General features: G+C 39.3%; 1 protein-coding gene across 3 annotated transcripts in view; it reads right to left on the bottom strand.

Moving 5' to 3' along the window:
* The window catches only part of EFEMP1 (EGF containing fibulin extracellular matrix protein 1), a 47,925-nt gene that overhangs the window by 5,214 nt on the left and 23,440 nt on the right, over window positions 1–19,271 (bottom strand). For all 3 annotated transcript variants that reach the window (XM_068153276.1, XM_068153279.1, XM_068153278.1), the window contains 3 exons: window positions 6,703–6,825; window positions 2,894–3,013; window positions 855–974 (listed from right to left, as the gene is read on the bottom strand). In XM_068153276.1, the coding sequence (XP_068009377.1) occupies window positions 855–974; window positions 2,894–3,013; window positions 6,703–6,825 (363 nt within the window). The remainder of the gene's footprint in view (window positions 1–854; window positions 975–2,893; window positions 3,014–6,702; window positions 6,826–19,271) is intronic.

Genomic DNA, 19,271 nt, shown 5'->3' with positions numbered 1-19,271 from the left:
TGTGGCACAAAATTTAACAGTATATGCCATTAACTAGAAATGAAATGAAACCTATCAAAACTAGGGAATGGCTTGGAAAACAGTCTGACTCACTCCTAGTACCTCTGAGGTTTGAGGCCAGTTCCTGATTTCATGTCAGGCATCTCCTTGGGGGCTGCATACTTGCTGCTCCCTGTTCTGTTCACTTGCAAGTGGGATTAGTTTAAGATGCTTGGAGAAGGAGTATCTGTAATAGCTCTGTTGGCTTGTTTAGGAGGGCAGTGGTAAGCCAAAAAGGCATCTTTGGCTCAAGGATTCGTAGGAGGGGTATGGGCTTTTAGGGGTGAGATCGTCATGTGTCCAAAAGGAGATTAGAAGACCCCTATGGAGCCTCTGGCAGAGGAAATAAAATGTTGGTTCTATAATCATCAGGAAACATGCTGTTTATATACAAAGCCTTAAAAGCACCTCAAAAACCACAGTTGTTGCTTCCTTAAAATAAAAAAAAGAGGTTTTATTTTCGGAGAAGACTAACAACAAAATTGCACTTGTTCTTGGTTTGCATTCCTTTCTGATTCATTTGATGGTCATCAGACCACACACAATTCAATGAGTTTGTGAAATAAGTATTCAGAAGCCTTATTCTTCCCAGCTGTCATCTGAGCTGGAGCAATCTATGTCCTGTTTTGCACTTACTATTTAAGAGAGATACCCATACCTCCAGGTGCCTAAATGCAACTGCAGCTACTAAGGTGTGTATTAAAAACCACATTTGCAGTATAATGCCTTAAGAGTTCTGGCTACAGACCACAGCCACAGTGTGGCTCCACATGAATTATATCCCTTTATTCTTCCAAGGTGAAAAAAGGGCTTACCTTCACAGTTGATTCTGTCACTGCTTAACTCAAACCCTGGATTGCACTGACAGATGAAAGAACCCAGTATGTTGTAACACTGTTGTGCACACGGATTATTGGCATCACATTCGTTTATGTCTGAAAGGAAAAATGGCAGATCTTTATTTTATGTAGCTGGTAATTAGGCTGGTGAAGTGGCTTAGGCCTTAGTCTGTGTCTATCGCTTAGCAGCTCTGTTGAGTGTATCAGTACAGATCTGTAGTCACTGCAGAATAATGTCAGATTTATGCTTTACATTCCACGTTAAAAAAAGACTATTTTTCCAGGAATGAAAGTTATTCTAATGTGTGATGACTTGTTCCAACAATGTTTAGTGTGGCTATGAAACTCCACATTCCAGCATTGTTTTCAGGTACGAAATGCCAAGTCTCTATAAATAATTGATATAAGGAACACATACTGATAAGACCTCTCAGCATGCACTGGTTAAGATTTATTTGAGCTATTTACTACTCTTAAGATGTGTTCTTTTAAATTCCATTACAATAATAACATGAGCCTTTGAGACCTGTAGAGCTTTGCAGTGCTCCTAGCCCATATTGGGGGAAGGTGTATTTCTGTGTCCACTCTAACCTATGTGAGAACACTGTGGTATGAGAAGCAATTTTTAATGGGAAATGTATATAACCATAACCATCTCTGGAATCTATAACACTTGTTTTCACAAGCTGTTGATTAACTGCTGCTTCTCCATCATTCACTATGGAGATTTTAGTATGTTTTCCTTTGTATTCCTCCCCTGCATGTATTCCATTCATATTTGTGTTTATCAGATACAACTATTAGAGAGCTCCATTTGGAAAACATCCACAGTTCATGGCTTTTACAAATGGTTATAAATGTAAGCAACACTCAGTCATTTACAGCTACCACTAAAAACTGACAAGATCACACATTCACAAAACCTAAAACATTGAGGATAGTAATTCTCTTCAGTAGATATATATATATCTATATATACAGATATATATAGGCTATAGAATGAACCTCCCGGTCCTGAAAATGAATGATAATGGTAAAACTGTTTGCAAGCTGTTTTCTTTCTTGATTAATCCTGGCAACAGTGCAAAGAAGTACATCATGAACGTGCTACCAGAAGGAATTACCTAACTAGTCAAAGCCCCAATTCTGTTTGTATTCTTTCCAAGAGGTACTGACCCCCTTTCAATATGTAAAAGTTGTAACACAAATGTGATGGGTACAGCTGGCAAGTAGCGCTCCTGACAGGTGACTGCTAACGACCTGAAAGTCTGTCCCGTTGCAGCAGCCAGCAGGACACCAGCGAGTCAGAGAAGGGATGTTTAGGTGAAGTACCCATCAAAGTTGAAGCTGTCACAGATTCATGAGTGTAACTGAAAGAATGCGTCTTGCATTTAAGCCATGGAAAGGGTAACAACTTACTTCTGAAGTGGGGATCATGTCTGAAGAGTCACTTGTCCTTCGTGACCTTGGTTTCAATTTTTAACATGATTTTCTACATATTCAAATGTGACATGTATAGCTGCTAGCTTTCCTCACTATGTTTATCATGGGCTGAGGAGAACTACACTTAACAGCAGAGGAATAGTACTGCTTCCCTGGTTTCCAGTTCTAGACTTTGTGTTGCATGAACTGGGAATGTTATTGTGAAAGCCAATGGTAATGTAAAGTGATGCACCAGATCTTAAAAATAATTGACCCTGTGATTAAATGATGAATATAATCCTCCAGCTGCCAAACTAGATGGTCCTCAGAAACCTGCTGCAACAACAAAGTAGCAGGTTTTCAGTAAGACTCCAATTTTCTTTTTAAGCCTTGTGTATTTCTCAGATCACTCACAGGAGAGCCTCTCAATACAAAAACTGGTATGCCTTACAGGTTGGTATTTATTCTCTTCAAGTTGGGATAAAGATACTTACATTTTAACTGTATTTACCTCGTGTGTCAGTATTTGTATCTGTAGTGAGCAAGCCCATGCATGAGAAGTCTCTGCATGTGCTGTGCAAAGCCGCTCTTACCTACACAAGTGTGGTTGTTGGATGCTAGCTGGAAACCGGCATTGCACTGGCAGTAATAGGAACCAGGAGTGTTCGTGCATCGATGGTGGCAATATGGAGGCAGAGTGCATTCATCAATGTCTGGGTTATCAACAAAGAGAAATTAGTTCAAATGAAATCATGGCAGATCACTGTTGCTGTCTTGGGTCCACAAAAATGATAAAGTTAATTGGACTTGATTAAAAGCAGGGAAAAAAGCTTATGTGAGGAAGGGACTGCTTATTTTACTTTTAACTTCTCTAGAAATTTGGTTTGTGCTGATTGTCTTCCAGCCACTGAGATCAAGACACATTCAAACTTTATTCATTTCCACAGTGTTGCTTAGTTTTGCTAGTTATGCATAGGTAAAATCCAGAATATTTTGTTCTGCTTTTCAACCCAAGTGTCTCAGGATCAGACCGAGAATGTGGCTTGTAACCCTTGTTTTTCCAGCAGTTTGCACACAGCACACTTAGCATGTACTAAATCCTTGCAGTTCCATCAGGAAGAGTTCACATTTTCTGTGTGAGTACAGGGGAATGAGTAGGATGGAAGATTAATAGGCCTGAAAAACAAACAGGTGGTTTTGCTTCTGCAGGGATCCCTCAGAAACTGGCTTGCTCCACGAGGGGCTCCCATTGCTCCTGTTTCCCTCTGTGTCTCTCCTGCATCCCTTTCCATACACCTTCTGGCTGCGCTCTCTGGTGCCAAGCCATGCAATCAGACTGGCTGAAGCTGTTGCTATCTCAGGCAGTATTAACTTTCCACAGACTCTCAGACTTGCAGATTAGCTCTGGGTTTGAGGTGGAGCAGGCTGCCTTTCCAAGTTTCAGCATTCCATGTGTGCACCGAAGCAGGGTTTTCACCTGCAAACCACACAAAATGTTCAACAGCACATTTGTAAAAGGTTTACCTTGCATTCTGGCAGATCTATTGCCTCTGTTTATGTCAAAAAATCAGAGGGGTTTTTATTATGCCATGGTGGTGATTGTGCATGTATATGCAGCAGCCATCTTTAGTTCTGGCCTGCTTGAGCTTGATGAAGAAATCCATGCCGTGTTCCGTACATGTACACAATGCAAGATTTCAAAGGCTCAGACAAATAAGACCAGTTTTCACTGGAACAAAGACAGGCACTTCCCATATCCATGCCAGATCTTGAGTTTCCTACCTCCAGCTGTTTCCACCGTAGATGTGTTTAAAAAGAGGCCAAGACTTTTTTTTTTTTTTTTAATAAGGAAAGTGTTTGTTCTAATATCAAGCAAAGAAAAGTTGTTAGAGGGTAACCCTTTCTTTGTCAAATCTGCTGTCACTGTTTGTGGCTAAATGTAGCAGTGGAGTGTTTTGGATGGGTCTGAATGAAAAGGCTTATGCTGGAAAATTCCTGGCTATCAGTACAGTAGCGATTGTAACTTTTGTTGCATGGAGAAATTTGGAAGTAGAAATGGAATATATTAGGAAACATGGGAGATCTCTTCCATCCTTGACTTTTACAGGACTAAGCTCTTATAAACTGCTGTTTAAAGATCTGATTATACAATACAGACATATGAGCAATGCTTTACTGCTTAGGCACTACATTTAAGCATATGAATGCTTCCAGGATCTGACTCTAATTCAGTGGAAGTTTTCCTTGTGGGATTAGGCACATCAACTCCATGCAGATCCATTGGGCCAAATTTTCTGCTTGAAGTAATGCTGGAAAATAATTCATTTTATCTGTATTCCTGTGTTTTAGAAAAGACTCATTTTCCAGCATGTGAACAAGTAAATTTAAGACAAGTATTAGTGACTTTAGAATAAAATAAACTAATTGTTAAAATTGAGTCTTTTCCTCCCTCTACATTAAAGCCAGAAGAGTCTGGAAAAATGTCATTCAAATTTGAGAAATATTTCCTCACATATGGAGAACCTCTATCAAGATCTGGCCACAAGAACATTTTCTGTCTGAGCTGTTATAAAATCCCTGAAGAGAGGCTTTATCCTGAAATGGGGACAGTACTAAGTGTAGGGATGTACTTACAATTTACATCCGTGTGTAATATGTAAACCAGGTGTTATTCTTGGTTTTGACCTGAATAGGAGAAGGGGAATTCCACTTTCCAGACAATTTAATGTATACATTTAAATACATAAATGTATTCACACAGAAACAGAAGAGTGCATCGTTCTGCTGCTTTTCTTGTGTGTGCTGTACTATGTGTCCCGTGAGACTTTCAGGTAGTACCAGAGGTGTGGACATTGAAAGTGCTGTTGCATAGCCAATAATATACTTTACCTGTTCTTAACAAAAAATCTAGATAAACCCCAGATAGTTTTTAAAAATTAAAATCAATGACCTGTCAAAACTATTCCTCTACCTACATTCCAAACTACTCATCCTACTCTTGCACAGAGAGAAATCACATACATCTGTGTTTACACCGATTTGACACTTCACAGCCTGATCCACATCTCTTAGGAAAGAGATTAAGGATGTTTTGGTTGATTTCTCCAGCCCTTTCCTCAGAACTCTAAAGAGAGCCATGCCCAGAAATGTCACTTAGTCTGGATGTGTACTGAAATTTCCCCAGGTTCCTTCCTGCTGCTCTTGTTACGCAGTGACTACCTATAGCCTTTGCAAGGTTTTTATTGTTTTAAACACTTTCAGATACAGGATCTCTAACACAAAGTTAAAGAGGAAAACCTGAAGTTCTATTATTCTTGTTCTACTGAGGACAAAAAAAAAACCCAACAAATGCTTTTCTTCTAGGTTGCATAAACCCAGTCTTGTGTCTTATTCAAGAGCACCTCCTAAATCACCTCAGGTTGAGGGTGGTGAGATGCTGGAAGAGGTTGTCCAGGGTGGTGGTGAAAGTCCCACCCCTGGAGGTTTTTAAGGCCAGGCTGGATGTGGCTCTGAGCAACCTGATCTAGTGTGAGGTGTCCCTGCCCATGGCAGGGGGGTTGGAACTGGATGATCCTTGAAGTCTCTTCTAACCCTAAAGGTTCTATGATTCTATGTATGCTTCTATGATTCTATGTATAAATTTAATTCTCCTACTTCATAGTTGTTTTTATTATCTCTGACAACGCTAAGGCTTAAGGCTGGAGTGCCTGTAAAGGTGCCTATAAATTCATCCACTGAAATTATGATTAAAGAGGTGTTAAATAAAGGCTGAAGGTGGGCTGCAGGAACAGAGTAACAGCAAAAGAGGATGGAATAGGAAAGATGCACTGTTTACACTGCACTTGGATTTAATTTAATGCTGTACTTGTATAGGTCCCAAGGGTGCTGATGGTTTATTTTGGTCCAAAGAATAAAGCATAGTGGTTTACATGTTGTAAATACCATATACTTGCATTCAGAGTTTCCATCTCTTTAATTTATACTCATAAAACTGAGACAGGCTGTGCCACCAGGCTTTGCAGAGCAGGGATTTAGGTCTGTGTGAAGGTACCACTTTGTCCTGCAGATCTGTGAGTTAAGGCTCACAGATGTGGCGTTAAGGGCCACAGTGGAAAGATATGCTTTGGTTGACGCTATAGCAGAGTTATGACTGTATCTGGGGCTTAGGCAACACCCCATACAAACAATAAACACAATGGTAACTGTTAGGAAAATGAATTTGAAATTCAACCCAAGTGTTGTTTATACTTAAACATGTTTTAGTGATTAATTATTGTGATAAAGTGATTATCATGACACAAACTTACAGCTGTTTTACAGTATACATATCTATACACTTTATATTCAATATAAAGTTTGTAACTGAATGAAAGAAAATAATTTAGTCTAGAGCAACACTTACCAACACATTGGTCCCCTCGTTTCTGATACCCTGGAGGACACTGGCAGCTGAAGGACCCTCTTAAGTTGACACAGACTTGGTCAGATCTACAATTATGGGCTCCGGTTGCACATTCATCTATATCTTTATAAGAAAGGCAAATACAATATTAGTCATACAGTTTACTTCAAATATTTAGCCTATGGAAATGCTTTATGTATCTTCAAGCTACCTATTCAGAGAAGGCAGCAAAGTTAAAATGTACTCCAAAGATGTAATCTCAATGCTTATTCCACTGGCAGGGTAACATCAAATGTCCTGATATTTATAATAGCTTTTAATTCTGATAGACTGCATGTGCAAATATGTTCAGATATGGTGATTTTAAACAACCCCTTTTGTTTATCAAATACCGTTAATATTTTGTACTTGTTACAATACAACTTTCTGTAAATGCCTTGCAACTTCATCATACTTTAGTCACTTTATTTTTTTTTTCCCTCCAAGCTGGTTGGTTGTTGCCAGCTGAATTACTCTGGGAAATTTCAGCATAGCCCAGCCCTTTGTCAAGAATGAGACGAGTTAGAAATATGTTCTTTTGCTGATACTAAAAAGACTTATCACTTTTGCATGATTCCTGTGCTCTATACCCTGACAGGGACCTGGAACTTGATGCATGGTGGCCTTCTCATCAGGATGAGATCTGCCTCTTGTCATTGCCATGAAAATTCCCCTAATTCAATCAGTCTAGGAAAGGCTCTGGGAACTGTTTACTAACATTTTTGTTTGAACAATACAGCTAAAAATGCAAACACTAGACAGATACTTTTCAGTGTAATTCAGGCAGCTTTTAGTTCAGACTAAATGCAGGTTTATACAAGTATAAACCAAACATTTTGATTTTGCCTATTCATTATAACTGCTGGAGGTACTTAATGATAATTAAACTGCATGTGCTGACAAATAGGTTGCTTGAAATGAAATTACAATTTGCTTTCTCATCTGAACATCCAAACTGTTGGAGAGCTTTTTACTGTAACCTGACACAGTACAGTGAAAGGACTTTTTAATTTTGGCCTTGTACAGAATTTGGAGACACTAGGCTGAATAAACAAATTCCTTAAATCTTATGATCTCTAGTTTACAAATCTCAGCTGACCTTGCTATTTGTATAGGCACTGGGGACATTAGAACATCACCAGTGGCAGATTCTGGGTGGTGCTTTGGAAAAAATGATGGATTCTTTCTCACAGCAAATGAAAACAACTTTGACCACAAGATTCAATAAATAATAAACCATCAACAGTTTGAATTAGTTCTCAATGGCTGCCCTCTCCCCAAATGTTCAAATGTTTTACATATACCTTCTCTTTATCTGTCAGGGAAAATGAAGTCCATTTCTGTTACCTTGCTCTTTGCATTTCTGCATAGTATCCATCCTAAAGTTAAGGCAGGACTTGCTGACTGCATTGCTCCGTACTGACAGCTGAAAAGCACACTCTGGGGTGTAAAGACTTTCAGGGACTATAGCTGGTTGCCTCATACCAACCTGACACATCACTAAACACCTGAGCCAAAGCTTGTTGAAGCTTAATGCAAGTCTTTGCAGAGACTTCCTGGGCTTTGCATGTTGTCCTAGTTTCTACTAAAGTTGAAAAGAAAATGGCTATATTACTTAGGTAGTTTGACTGGGTTTTTTTTGTGGTGGTGGTGTTGCAGAAGGTGCTGGAATGAAGTTTATTTGATCTTTAGGGGCTTTATATCCAGGTAAACTGAACAAGAGTTCCTTTTTTTTTAATGGATTAGTTAAAATGCATGAAGTCCTTAAGCTGCCATTTGCATCCATTGCTTGATTTCCATTTAGTTTAATTTCTGTGGAGTAACAAGCTACTCCAGCCAAAATGGAGCAAACCAGACTGACTTGTGCACTCAGCATCCTTGATGTTTCCCACCAGTTCAGTTTGAAAGAACAGTTATTCAAAAGTAGTGTTCTACTGCTAGCTGCTGCCTTCTTGAGAAACTCTTGGAGGACTCAGTGTTATGGCCCAAAAGATCTGCGTGAGAACAGCCTTTTCTTAAATCTTTAAAGGAATCTTTTAGAGCTCTCCTAAGCTTCTCAATGTTGGGATCCTGAAGTGGGTTGCACATTAGCTGTGACTGTATGTCCTGTTTGTTTTCTGTGTGCCATGAAAATGCATATTGGGGTATACTCTTGGTGGACTTCAGAAGAGCTTTATCAGTGTTGTTATTCTGCATTACCCTGGTACTTTTTGCTATCTTGACTGTCTTTGGATGGCTTTTGACTATCATTCGTGGAAATGCAAGCCCCCAGGAAAGGTAGAGAAACAAACACATGGAAAGAACTATTGATGGGAGTTCTTTGAAACTTAGTCCTCTCTTTTTGTGGAATTTACTGAACTGCCTAAGGCAGGAAATGAAAGTGCACAGGAGAGCAGCCTTTAGCCTTCACTGGGAAAGGGCACTAGGTTACCATGCTTGAAGCAGTTCTGCTCACATCTGTGCAAAGAAATTAGTAATGTTAGAGAAAGGCTGATGGCCTAAAGATCATGTTTAAGTGTTTCAATAGTGTGGGAGAGAACAACAGGCAGCTAGAAAGGTTTCATGGCTGGAACATTCATTTCTGACATCTCTGCTGTTGCAATGACAGACATGTCTACTGCAGTGACTGATAGAAGAATGAGGAAGCGAGTGGAAGATTTGAGTGCACAAAGCAGTGCCAAATGTGAATTGTATTGGTGTGATACCTGAAGCAGCCCAGCCCTTGTGGAGTACAGAAAGAAGCAGTAGTGAGTTTTGCAGTGTTACGTTAGTGTGAGACTCAAAGACAAGTCTTCAGCTTCTTAGCATTTGTGTTACCTAAATCTTCCTCTGTTAGAGAAACAAGTCTTTTTTCTGTCTTGAGAGTTACTGGAACAATAGAGGAGTGGAGATCATAGGAAGGAAGCAACATCAATGTTGGAGGTCTCCTTGAGCTGAGGCAGATCAACTCCATTTTTCTCTGGGATGGCAGAGGTAGAGTTATGTATTGATATATGCAGACAATTCTCTCTCTGTATGAAATAACATAATCTTACACTGGTAGTGCCAGTATTGTTCTGGGACTCCCACTTAATGTGTTCATGGTTTTTGAATAAGCAGACTGTTTATCTGCAATTCTTTAAGGTCTGCCTGAACTCTGGTCTGAAGCTTTCAGATAGCTTTTCCTGTTATGTCCCCTCATTGACACCCAGGCATTCATATCATTATTCTAAGGACTTATTTTTCCAGTTTAAATCAGACTTTTCCAATCCATTAGATTCCTAGCCTGTTTATCATAACCTGCACAGTGCCCTCTGATTCTGTGATGGTGATCTGGAAGCTGCAGGAATCGCTGCTTTTAGTCTGTAGCAAATGCAATTAATATAGGGATAGATGGTAGTCACACAAAGCACGTGTCTTTTCTTAAATTGTACAAGCTCCTTCTCCTTGATCTTCCTTGATACAATCCCTGGACTGTTCCCTGTGTGAACAGGATTGGGAGTCCATACTTCTGATTTCTGCCTGCTGCAGACATCCATAACCAGACCGATCTGGTGAAGACATCTGGAGCAAAGGTGTGATGGAAACTCCTACAGGAACATCACAGGGCTCACCAACTGCAATCTGCAGAGCGAGATAAATGAGTCTGACCTTTCCTCTTTAGCACAAATATTTCATAATGTGTGTTCCATGCATGGGTATTTATAATTAAAAGAAATTAAAACAAGACACTCTGCTGCACACACTTGTCTCTCTGGGGAGAGGGTGAGAACAAACATGTGACAGATGTTTGTCATGTTGCTTAATGCACTACTGGAAAGCACTCAAGATACCACAGTGATGAGTGCAGTATAAGAAGCAGATCTAGAAAGGGAAAAAATGGACTTTTACAAGCTCATTCTTGAGCATCTTGCCTCTGCATTCTCTCTTCCAAATGTAGTGTCGTCATGATAAATTTGTTTCTGTTTAGTGTTTCAGCAACTGATGCAATAGCTGAAGGTTCCACCTTAAGCAAGTATCTTGTAAGCTGTACCTGAAAATGCCCTCAGCTCATTCCTCATCAGCTTTGTTTAAATTGCATTTCTGGATGTTACACAAATGTTCACCCAGGTAGGCAGTGTAAGCTACAGTGGTAATCAGTAATGAAAATTATCTTTTCTTCAACATAATCCTTTTTTTTTTTGGTATTTTTTAATCTCAGATAACATTTTAAGAGGCAAACAAGGGACACAGATAAATAAGAGCTTTAAGTTTGCATTAAAATGTCAACAACCTGAATGGTATTTGATTATGCAACCTGTGAGATGTAGATTAATCCTCAAACTCAGTGTTTCTCTGATCTAAGATGTTGCTCAGATTTTTGTTTCCAGACAGTTACTCACTGGAGAGTTACACCCTGTGGAGTTGGAAGAGTCCCTTGAAATAGCCTGGGTGTCTCTAACAGTTCTTTTACAAATTGACCTTACTTGAAAATAGAGTTGGGTTATCTTCAATGTCTTGATTGTTGTAATAACTCAATGTAGAGAACAATGTAGTCTTTTAATAGGTCACTCAAAAGCAAACTTGTAATGGGAGTTATAACTAAATAGTTATAAAAAATAACTAAATTTCTAAAACCTGTTTGGATCAAGTACTTTAATTTCCATATGTTGCTTATAGGTGCCATATCCAGAATCTTACACTCGAAGAATGTGGTAATTTCAAAGTCAAGAACTTAGGGGATTACAAACCACAGAATTCAGGTTCTCTGAGCAGTCTGAATTCAGATCCACTAAGCATCATGACAGAGTCTTTAGTTATAGGAATTTAATATTCTGTTTTTCCTGAAGATTTATGCTTGGTCAAATTCTACCATTCCCAAAATGGGTTAGGTGCTATGGCCTTCTATCAACCTGCAGTAATTACTGCTATGTAAAACCCTTAAACTGATGTGAAGAGTCAGTCACTAGAGATGTAAGGTGAGGAATGATGCCATTAAGGACACAGGTGCCTCAAATTACATGTAAGCTGCACTGATCTTCCAGGAATGGTTACAGAAGTCCTCAACCATACTATGGTAAGTATAGCCATCAGGCCCCAATGACTTCTTCCAAGATAGCTATTGCCTTTTGCAGCAGTCTTCAGGGCTATTGGAGAAGGCTTATTTTAGCAGACCTTCATATTGATAACTACTTGCAGGTTAAAATAATGCTGATTTGCCTAGGCCACTGTCTGGCGATAGCAGGGTGCTACAGAAATAATGTGAGAACCATGGAGGGCAGCAGAACTTGCTCCTGTATTTGTTCAAAATAGAAGTTGACTTGCACTTCATAGTTTTAATTCCACAACCTCACTAATAGCTATACCCCATGACTCCCTCATTTTCCAGAAATGTACCCACGCTCCCTCTTGAAGTGATTTACACAATTATGTCCTTCCACTGCTGATTTTGGCAGCCTGCTCTTGTTTCATCCACCAGTTGTGTGCAAACATTTTGCCTGACCTGCTTTTTAGCTACAGCTTTCTGTAAGTCTAGCATATGGTTCCTTGTTTTACAGCTAGTTAGTTGTTCTTCTCTACTGCAACCCACTCTGTCAGGCTCTTATCTACATCCATAAAATTCTTCTGGTCTCTCTTTCTGAGCTACAAACCTGGCTCTCTTCCCTTCATGCTGTGACTCATTTTTCCCAAACCCCCTGACTCATGCTGCCTGCTCACTTAGGCAACAGCTTAATCTTTGTAACTTTTTTGGTATCATTATGAGAAGTACATGAATTCACAAGATGCATTTTACCAGCGCTTCAAGCTTTTGTACAAAGTAATGAAGTCCACTGGTATCCTTCTTAAGCCGCTTAAACTTTTTCTCCTTTAGCTCATACCTGTATGTTGTGCTGAGAGCTAGACAACTGCTTCTTAACTAGCTCAAGTATGCCTTACTGCTGTGCCTGAAGTTCTCAGCTTCTTGCTCTTCACTGATTCTCAACATACTGCAATTTATTATGCCATCTTCATTATCTCCTTCCCTGTGTATGTATTCATCTCTTCAAGTCACAAAATGTTTGTAGGTTGCTTCATTCTAGACTGTAGTGATCTTGTAAACAAAATATTCTACCAGATGCAAAAAAGGGCCCTTAAAATGACTTTATGTGATTCAGATTTGTATTTCAACCCCCAGTGAGCAGCACCAATTGACCAGCTTCTGAATGGTTTACACAAATTGAGAGCCGCTTCCACTGACGTCAGTGTGGCACTTGTCACTGACTCCGGAGAGGCAGTTCTGCGTTTGTTTGCAATGTAAATTATAAATAGTTTAGTGAAGCACTTTAAGTCTTTTTTTTTTGTTTGTTTCTCAGTGTGAGTGAGAAATAAAATGCCTTGCTCTATTTTTCTAGTAGATTCATCTGACCTGAAAACACTGCCTTCCATGTATGTAATGGCACCAGTGAGTCTGGTAACACGCATACAACAGGCTGCACGGTGATGCAGGTATCATTCACTTTTCCTCATGTCTGTAAGACATTTTATATCAGTATTTTTTAGAAGTAACCAGCTGAAGGTAAAAGAAGAAGAAATTAGACCACTGTAGTTCTTCCATGAGTATGAGTGTGCTTTATTTTACTGCATTAAGTATTCTGTTCCTTATTTATATTTCTTACATTGTTCTTGCAACTGAAGCCAAGCTCACTGCTATGTTGTTTCCTGGATCCTCCCTGATCCTTTCTTACACATAGGAACAGCATTAGCAACCTCCAAATTCCCTGGTTCCCTCCCTGGCCTTAGCAAGCTATCAACAATTTTTGTCAAAGGCTTTTCTATTTCCCTTGCTACTTCCTTCAACATTTGGGATGTTATTCATCTGGGCTGCATGCCCAGACAACTTTTAACTCATTGGTGTGGGGACGCTGCACTTTGCTGTGGTAAATACCGCCACAAAAGCTGTTATGTAACATGAGGTCTGCAGGTACCAAAAGACTAAACCTTTAGAGCAATGTCTCACTTCTGGCACAGCAAAACCTGTTAATAGAGAGACTTGCACTTCAACAGTGCAGTCACTGCTGAGCAGTGACATAAGGTAACTTTTGTAATTCTGTGCAGCTCTGTAGCAACACATACACTCCCTCTTTATTGCTGAGTTTTGTCTTTCCTTTTTGAATGTCCTTTGGCCCTTTCATGGTAAGCATATTGGATTGATTGCCCTGGTAACAAGTTTTCACAGTGGAGCAAAAGTAATCTGCACAAATACTTGTTTGCTCAGGAAAAATATATGCAAGACCCAAGACCTACATTTAAGCAAATAAGTGAGGTAAAATGTTTCAATTAAAAAAACTTCCATGAGGAGTGGCACAACTTCTTTTGGTGTGCTGAAATATTTCCTCTCAAGTTTGAGGGCACAGCAAAGCAAGGTTCTTGCAGATTTGTCTTTTAGTACTCCTGGAGATCATGGCACAACAAAATAGAAGTAATGGAAAGTATTAATGTAAAAAGTGTACCAAAAATCTCCAAGCACAGTGCAACTTGTAGTTCCTTGCATGACTTCTGTGTTTGGACTGCAGAAGTGTTAGCAACTACTGTGAATTTGGAGAAGACATCCAACCACAGTGACTTCCTGAAAAAGGAGGTACAGAAAAGCATCTTTCTATCAGCTCAACAGAATTAAGGAGCGATCAAGCTGTAATAATCAAGTCTGTGCTACAATACTGTGTCACAATTATGTATTGGTTTTGGTCTGTCCAGACTGAAATGACTTACCACACAGAATAGCTAAATAGAGGAATGAGCCATAGCTTTCAGTACTAGAACATCTCCCACATATTTGTTTGGGAGTGGCAGGCAGCTGAAAAGGGGGAAAAAAATAATGAATGAAGCTTTGAATTGATGTGTTACTTCCTTTCTCCTCCACTGTGCCTCCATCTGGGATGTTGCCCTCCATCTCTAGTGAATGCTATGCAGTCTGAAAATTAAACTGCAAAAGTAAATGGCTTTTAATTCTGATGTTTTTTTTACTTTGAATGTGGAGATGCAATATACAGGATAGAAAAAGCACGTTTGGTTGTGTCCTATAAGAAAACAGTACTTAAAATTGTTACACTCAGGAGAGCATCTTGGTGGTGATAAGGTAAGGGTGCTAAACCTGAATTGGTGCCCAAATGCATATTCTGTGCTCCTGTGTCTTCTGCACAGTAGCTGTTCAGGCTGGAAATTGCATTGCAAGTCAAAAAGCCTAATGCTCTATTCAGTATTCAGTATCACTAAGGTTGGAAGAGACCTCAAAGATTATCAAGCCCAACCTGTCACCACAGACCTCATGACTCGAGTAGGGAGGACACTACTGCCAACTGCAGGCTTGAACTCATGACCTTCCCATTAAGGGTCTTATGCGCTACCAACTGAGCCTATTACAGCTCACTGTGTGCTTTTTCAGGCTCCACCAGTACAACCCACAGTTGAATACAGCTAGTAGGAATGTGTTCTGATAAAAATACTGGTCATTATGAAATCACAACCATAGTGAGTTAAATGAATGTGGCACATGCAACACTTCAAAAATACAGTGATAAAAGTAATTATTACTAGTAGAAGTGGTATGGCAAATATGACAACATTAGTCTCATACAAGGCCACACAAACTGTTCCCCAAAGACATTTAGCAATAGTATTTTCTATTTAATGTTACTTTAACATATATTCTTAAAACAAGAACACAGGGATTAATATAGATGTCTTTGTGTTCAAAGTTTCTCAAAAGGAAGAGTACTTTCTTCCCAACAGAAGACCAAAAGGCTAACTATTAAGTATTCCTGGTTATCAGGAAGAAAAATATTCCAATTTTTTTGATTGACCTCTATTAATTTAAACTGTGTATTTTTGGCTTTATTTCTCCTGAGGCCTTAAATGGAGCCAGACTTGCTTTCAGGATAAAATCCAATAATTCACTGCAATATATCTGCAAGTCTCAGAGTGCTTCAAAATGTGAGCTGTTGTAGTGGTAAACTTTGATTTACATTACAATAGCTTATTTTTACTTTTGGTAGAGTATTGCCTGCTGTTGCTTCCTTGTGACTATGCTAGAGGTCTAACAACTTGTGCTTTTTGGTTCATGCCTGCTGAAGTGAGGATCACCCACCCATGATGGCCAATACACTTGGACTATACTCAAAACCAACAAGGGTGGATTAAACTATTCCCTTATTGCAGATGAAAGAGTTCTCCCCGACATCTGGCATATCATCTTCAAAACTGATATGGAACATTTCCATAAATCCAGCTTAACATTGTTTTTGTGAGTGTTCCAAAGCATTTTTAACATGAAGAAATAGCATGCAAACTAATTTCCTATTTGAAAGTAAATGTCTTGTTCTTATTTCTAATTCACTCTGCTATTTAAAAGGGGAAAAAAAAAAGCAAGGTTCACTTAACTTGAAGCACACTGTTTTGTTTATTTAAGTTAATGGAAACGCTAGTCAGTGTTTGATGTAAAGCTGCCCCCTTGCTTGAAAGAAAACCAAACAACTGCTTATGAATTATGAATATCTCTTAATAGTTTCCAGAATTATCTGAAGGATGTATTTTTTTCTTAATTACGTACACTTAAAAGTTCCAAGTTCCCTGTTCATTTCCATGTTGTTTATTTCTCTCCTTGGAAACCTCATAAGCATTTTCCTTTAGCTAGGCTTGACTGAACAAAATATTACTGCTATAACCTGTAATATTAGGGAAATAAAGACCTGAAAGCTCACTGTGGTTTTTAATTAGCAAGTTGAAGAATCACTCATTAAATCTTTGCAAGCCTTTTGACTGGCAGCTGCTGGGTCCCTACAAACACAAGCTTCTACCTAAAAAGTGTGATTTAGAGCCCAATTTAAAAACCAGGTTTTACTCTGAGACACCACAGAAAACAGTTCCTGCAGAATATCTTGCTTTTCTAATATGGTGGCACGTCTTCAACTGTGTTAGTCCTGATCAAACCGTTCCTCTTATGAAGAATCATGGTGAGGGAGGCATCTTCATGTGGGAGCTGCTGGCAAAGGTGGTGCAGTGGGAGAGGTGGTCAGGTGACAAGCTGGTCTGTGTAACACCACCATAATCTTCGTGTCCTGACATTACAGGCAGCTAGTTATCAACTAAACAAAATCACAGCATGCACAGCAATGCACTGAGCATCAACACAGTGATATCCAACCCCAGCCTCAAATACAGTAGTCTGAGAGTTTGGGGTTCTTTTTGTGCTCATCACTGCACTTTGCTAACTTAAGAAACAAGGGACCTTGAGATACCAGGCAAGGGACTTAAAATATTTGACATAAGGGGCCAATTGTAGCAATAAAATCCCATTTGCCTTCAGCTTTTGCAGGCTGAACGAGCTGGTTTAGGAACTGTTAACTGTAGTTTCCAAGCTGAGAACATTTAAGTTCAAGTCAAGTTCAATAGCAGCTATCAGAAGGAGAAGGTTTATCTAAATGATGGGTTTTTTTAGCACTAATCAGCCTATCTGTTGGCAGTACCAACATGCTGCAATTTCCCCAACTCCCTACGTAAATAAGCAAATTCCTGATGCCATTCCAATTTCAGAAAGGCCTTTGAAGGCATTATTTAGTTATGATTTTTTCCTTCTTGGTTATGTGATCCTTTAGTGTGTTGCACCCACAGATGCCTTGTTTTGAAGAAATGTAACTACAATGTATGTACTTTGCAAGTGTAATTGGTGGGCACCTGTCTGTATTTTGCCTTCTTGTGAAATAAGAAATGAAACAGTTAAAAGAAATTCACTTTCATGCCTTCTACAAGTTTTGAATGATAGAACAATAAAAGCAAATTGTGGAAATAAGTACTTTAAAAAGACACATCAGTTGATTTGGTCCAAAGTATACTCTAGGGATGGGAGGGGACTGGAAGAGCTGGGATAGAAAAACACAATGTTCAGGTTGCACAGTTCAAGTGAAGTGAAATGGATGTGCCGAAGTTAGGACTCTTGTGGCAATCTCAATTTGATTAGGCTACAAACAGTGTTATGTGGTACTGATCTAACAAAGCAGTCAGGAACAGCATCTTCTGTAGTTTTGTTCATCTGTCTTGCCTTAAGAATTCACAGTTGCTGGCTCTCCATTTGAACTTAACTGGGAAATACAATTCTTAACATGAGGAGGGCTCAAAATGAAGTCTAAAAAAAGCCTTTGTTTGAAAGAGAAGAGATACAAGAAGAAGCCAGGCAGGATCAGAAATGAGGCAGAGGCACTAGTGAAAATCTCTTCTTTGGAGGTAATAAAAAAGAACCACAAGAGGCAGTCTGAATATTTAAGTAGGAAGAAAAATTATCTTTAAAGTTAAAAAGCTGCCTCAAGATAGAGGTGACTAAGTGGAGGCTAAGGAAAATAGGGGGAAAAAGCACCACTGATTCAAATATTCTTCACTTACAGAAATAGTGTTTATTGAACACTTTATTACAGCAAAGGACTAACAGCATGATCTAGTTAGATCACAAAGGTGGGTTTGATGCTCATTTCTTCACCAGAAAGCTGGGAAGTACCTGCCAAAGTATCTTACTACTTTTTTTTTCTGATTTGAAGTACAAGCAGAACTGTTAGAAGAATGCCTAAGTAGCAAGTGTGAGGCAGGACTGCACCCTCTGTAGCACAGGAGAACTTGTGCTGCAGTGGTTGCATGTGCCCGAGATGTGGTGAGGGCAAGATGTGAGCCCAAGGAACCTCTGGTGGTCTGTGGGCCAAGGGGGGATGGACAAGAAGGATAACTGAAGTAAGTTGAGGCTGTGTAGAAGACTGCAAATTGGAGTGGTGCTTGGGAAGTATTTGTTGTTCTTTCAAAAACCTGACAAAAAAAAATCTGAAAACTGAAAATTATTATTTTTTTTGGCCCCAGCCTAATATTTTTCTGGTGTTTAGCCACATTTTTGCTGTGTTGGGGAACAAAAAAGAACAAAAATACTTTGTTCTGTCAGTGAGCCAGTAATAAAGGAAAACTAACATTTTACAAAAACAGAAGTTTCTTTGGGAAGAGAGAACTATTTTTTCTTCCAAAATTACTTTGCCTTAAAACTGTGATCGGCTCTGCTCTCAGGCTCAGGCTCTGACTTCCCAGCTGCCTTTAAACAATCAAGTAGAAGTAGCAACTGGGACAGCTCTTCCCTTTTTTTTCCCCTTGGCTTTGGCTGGGAAGCTACATGGCTTTGCCTGAGAGTAGATTCTGTACTACGTTAATCCTGTCACTTTGCACTGAAAATGGGCTTTCGGCAGTATTTCCTAGAGTAAGTAGAGTATTCCTGAAGCCTGCTTGCAGGGCTGTCAGGACAGTGAAATGCAGCAACCTGCTTTGCTTTGCCTCAGCATGTGACTTTTCTTTTTTAATGTAATTTTTTTTTTTTAATACCTTGTGATCTCCACAGACATCTGGCGAGGCTTAAAAGGTTAGCTTGAGAAGGGAGTGGCTATCATTTGTTTAGAAAATAAACAGAAAAAAAGTAGGCCAAATACCAGTAAAGTTCCAGTTTTAAAATATTAAACTAACACACAGCATTGCTGACCTGAAAAGGTCACATGAAGTGGGAGAAAGGATGTATT

The sequence above is a fragment of the Melanerpes formicivorus genome, unplaced genomic scaffold (assembly GCF_026170545.1).
Source record: "Melanerpes formicivorus ecotype bairdi unplaced genomic scaffold, bMelFor1.0.p_v2 SCAF_25, whole genome shotgun sequence".
NCBI classification, from domain to species: Eukaryota; Metazoa; Chordata; class Aves; order Piciformes; family Picidae; genus Melanerpes; species Melanerpes formicivorus.
The sequence above is the reverse complement of the archived record's forward strand: the minus strand, read 5'-3'. Positions and strand labels throughout refer to the sequence as shown.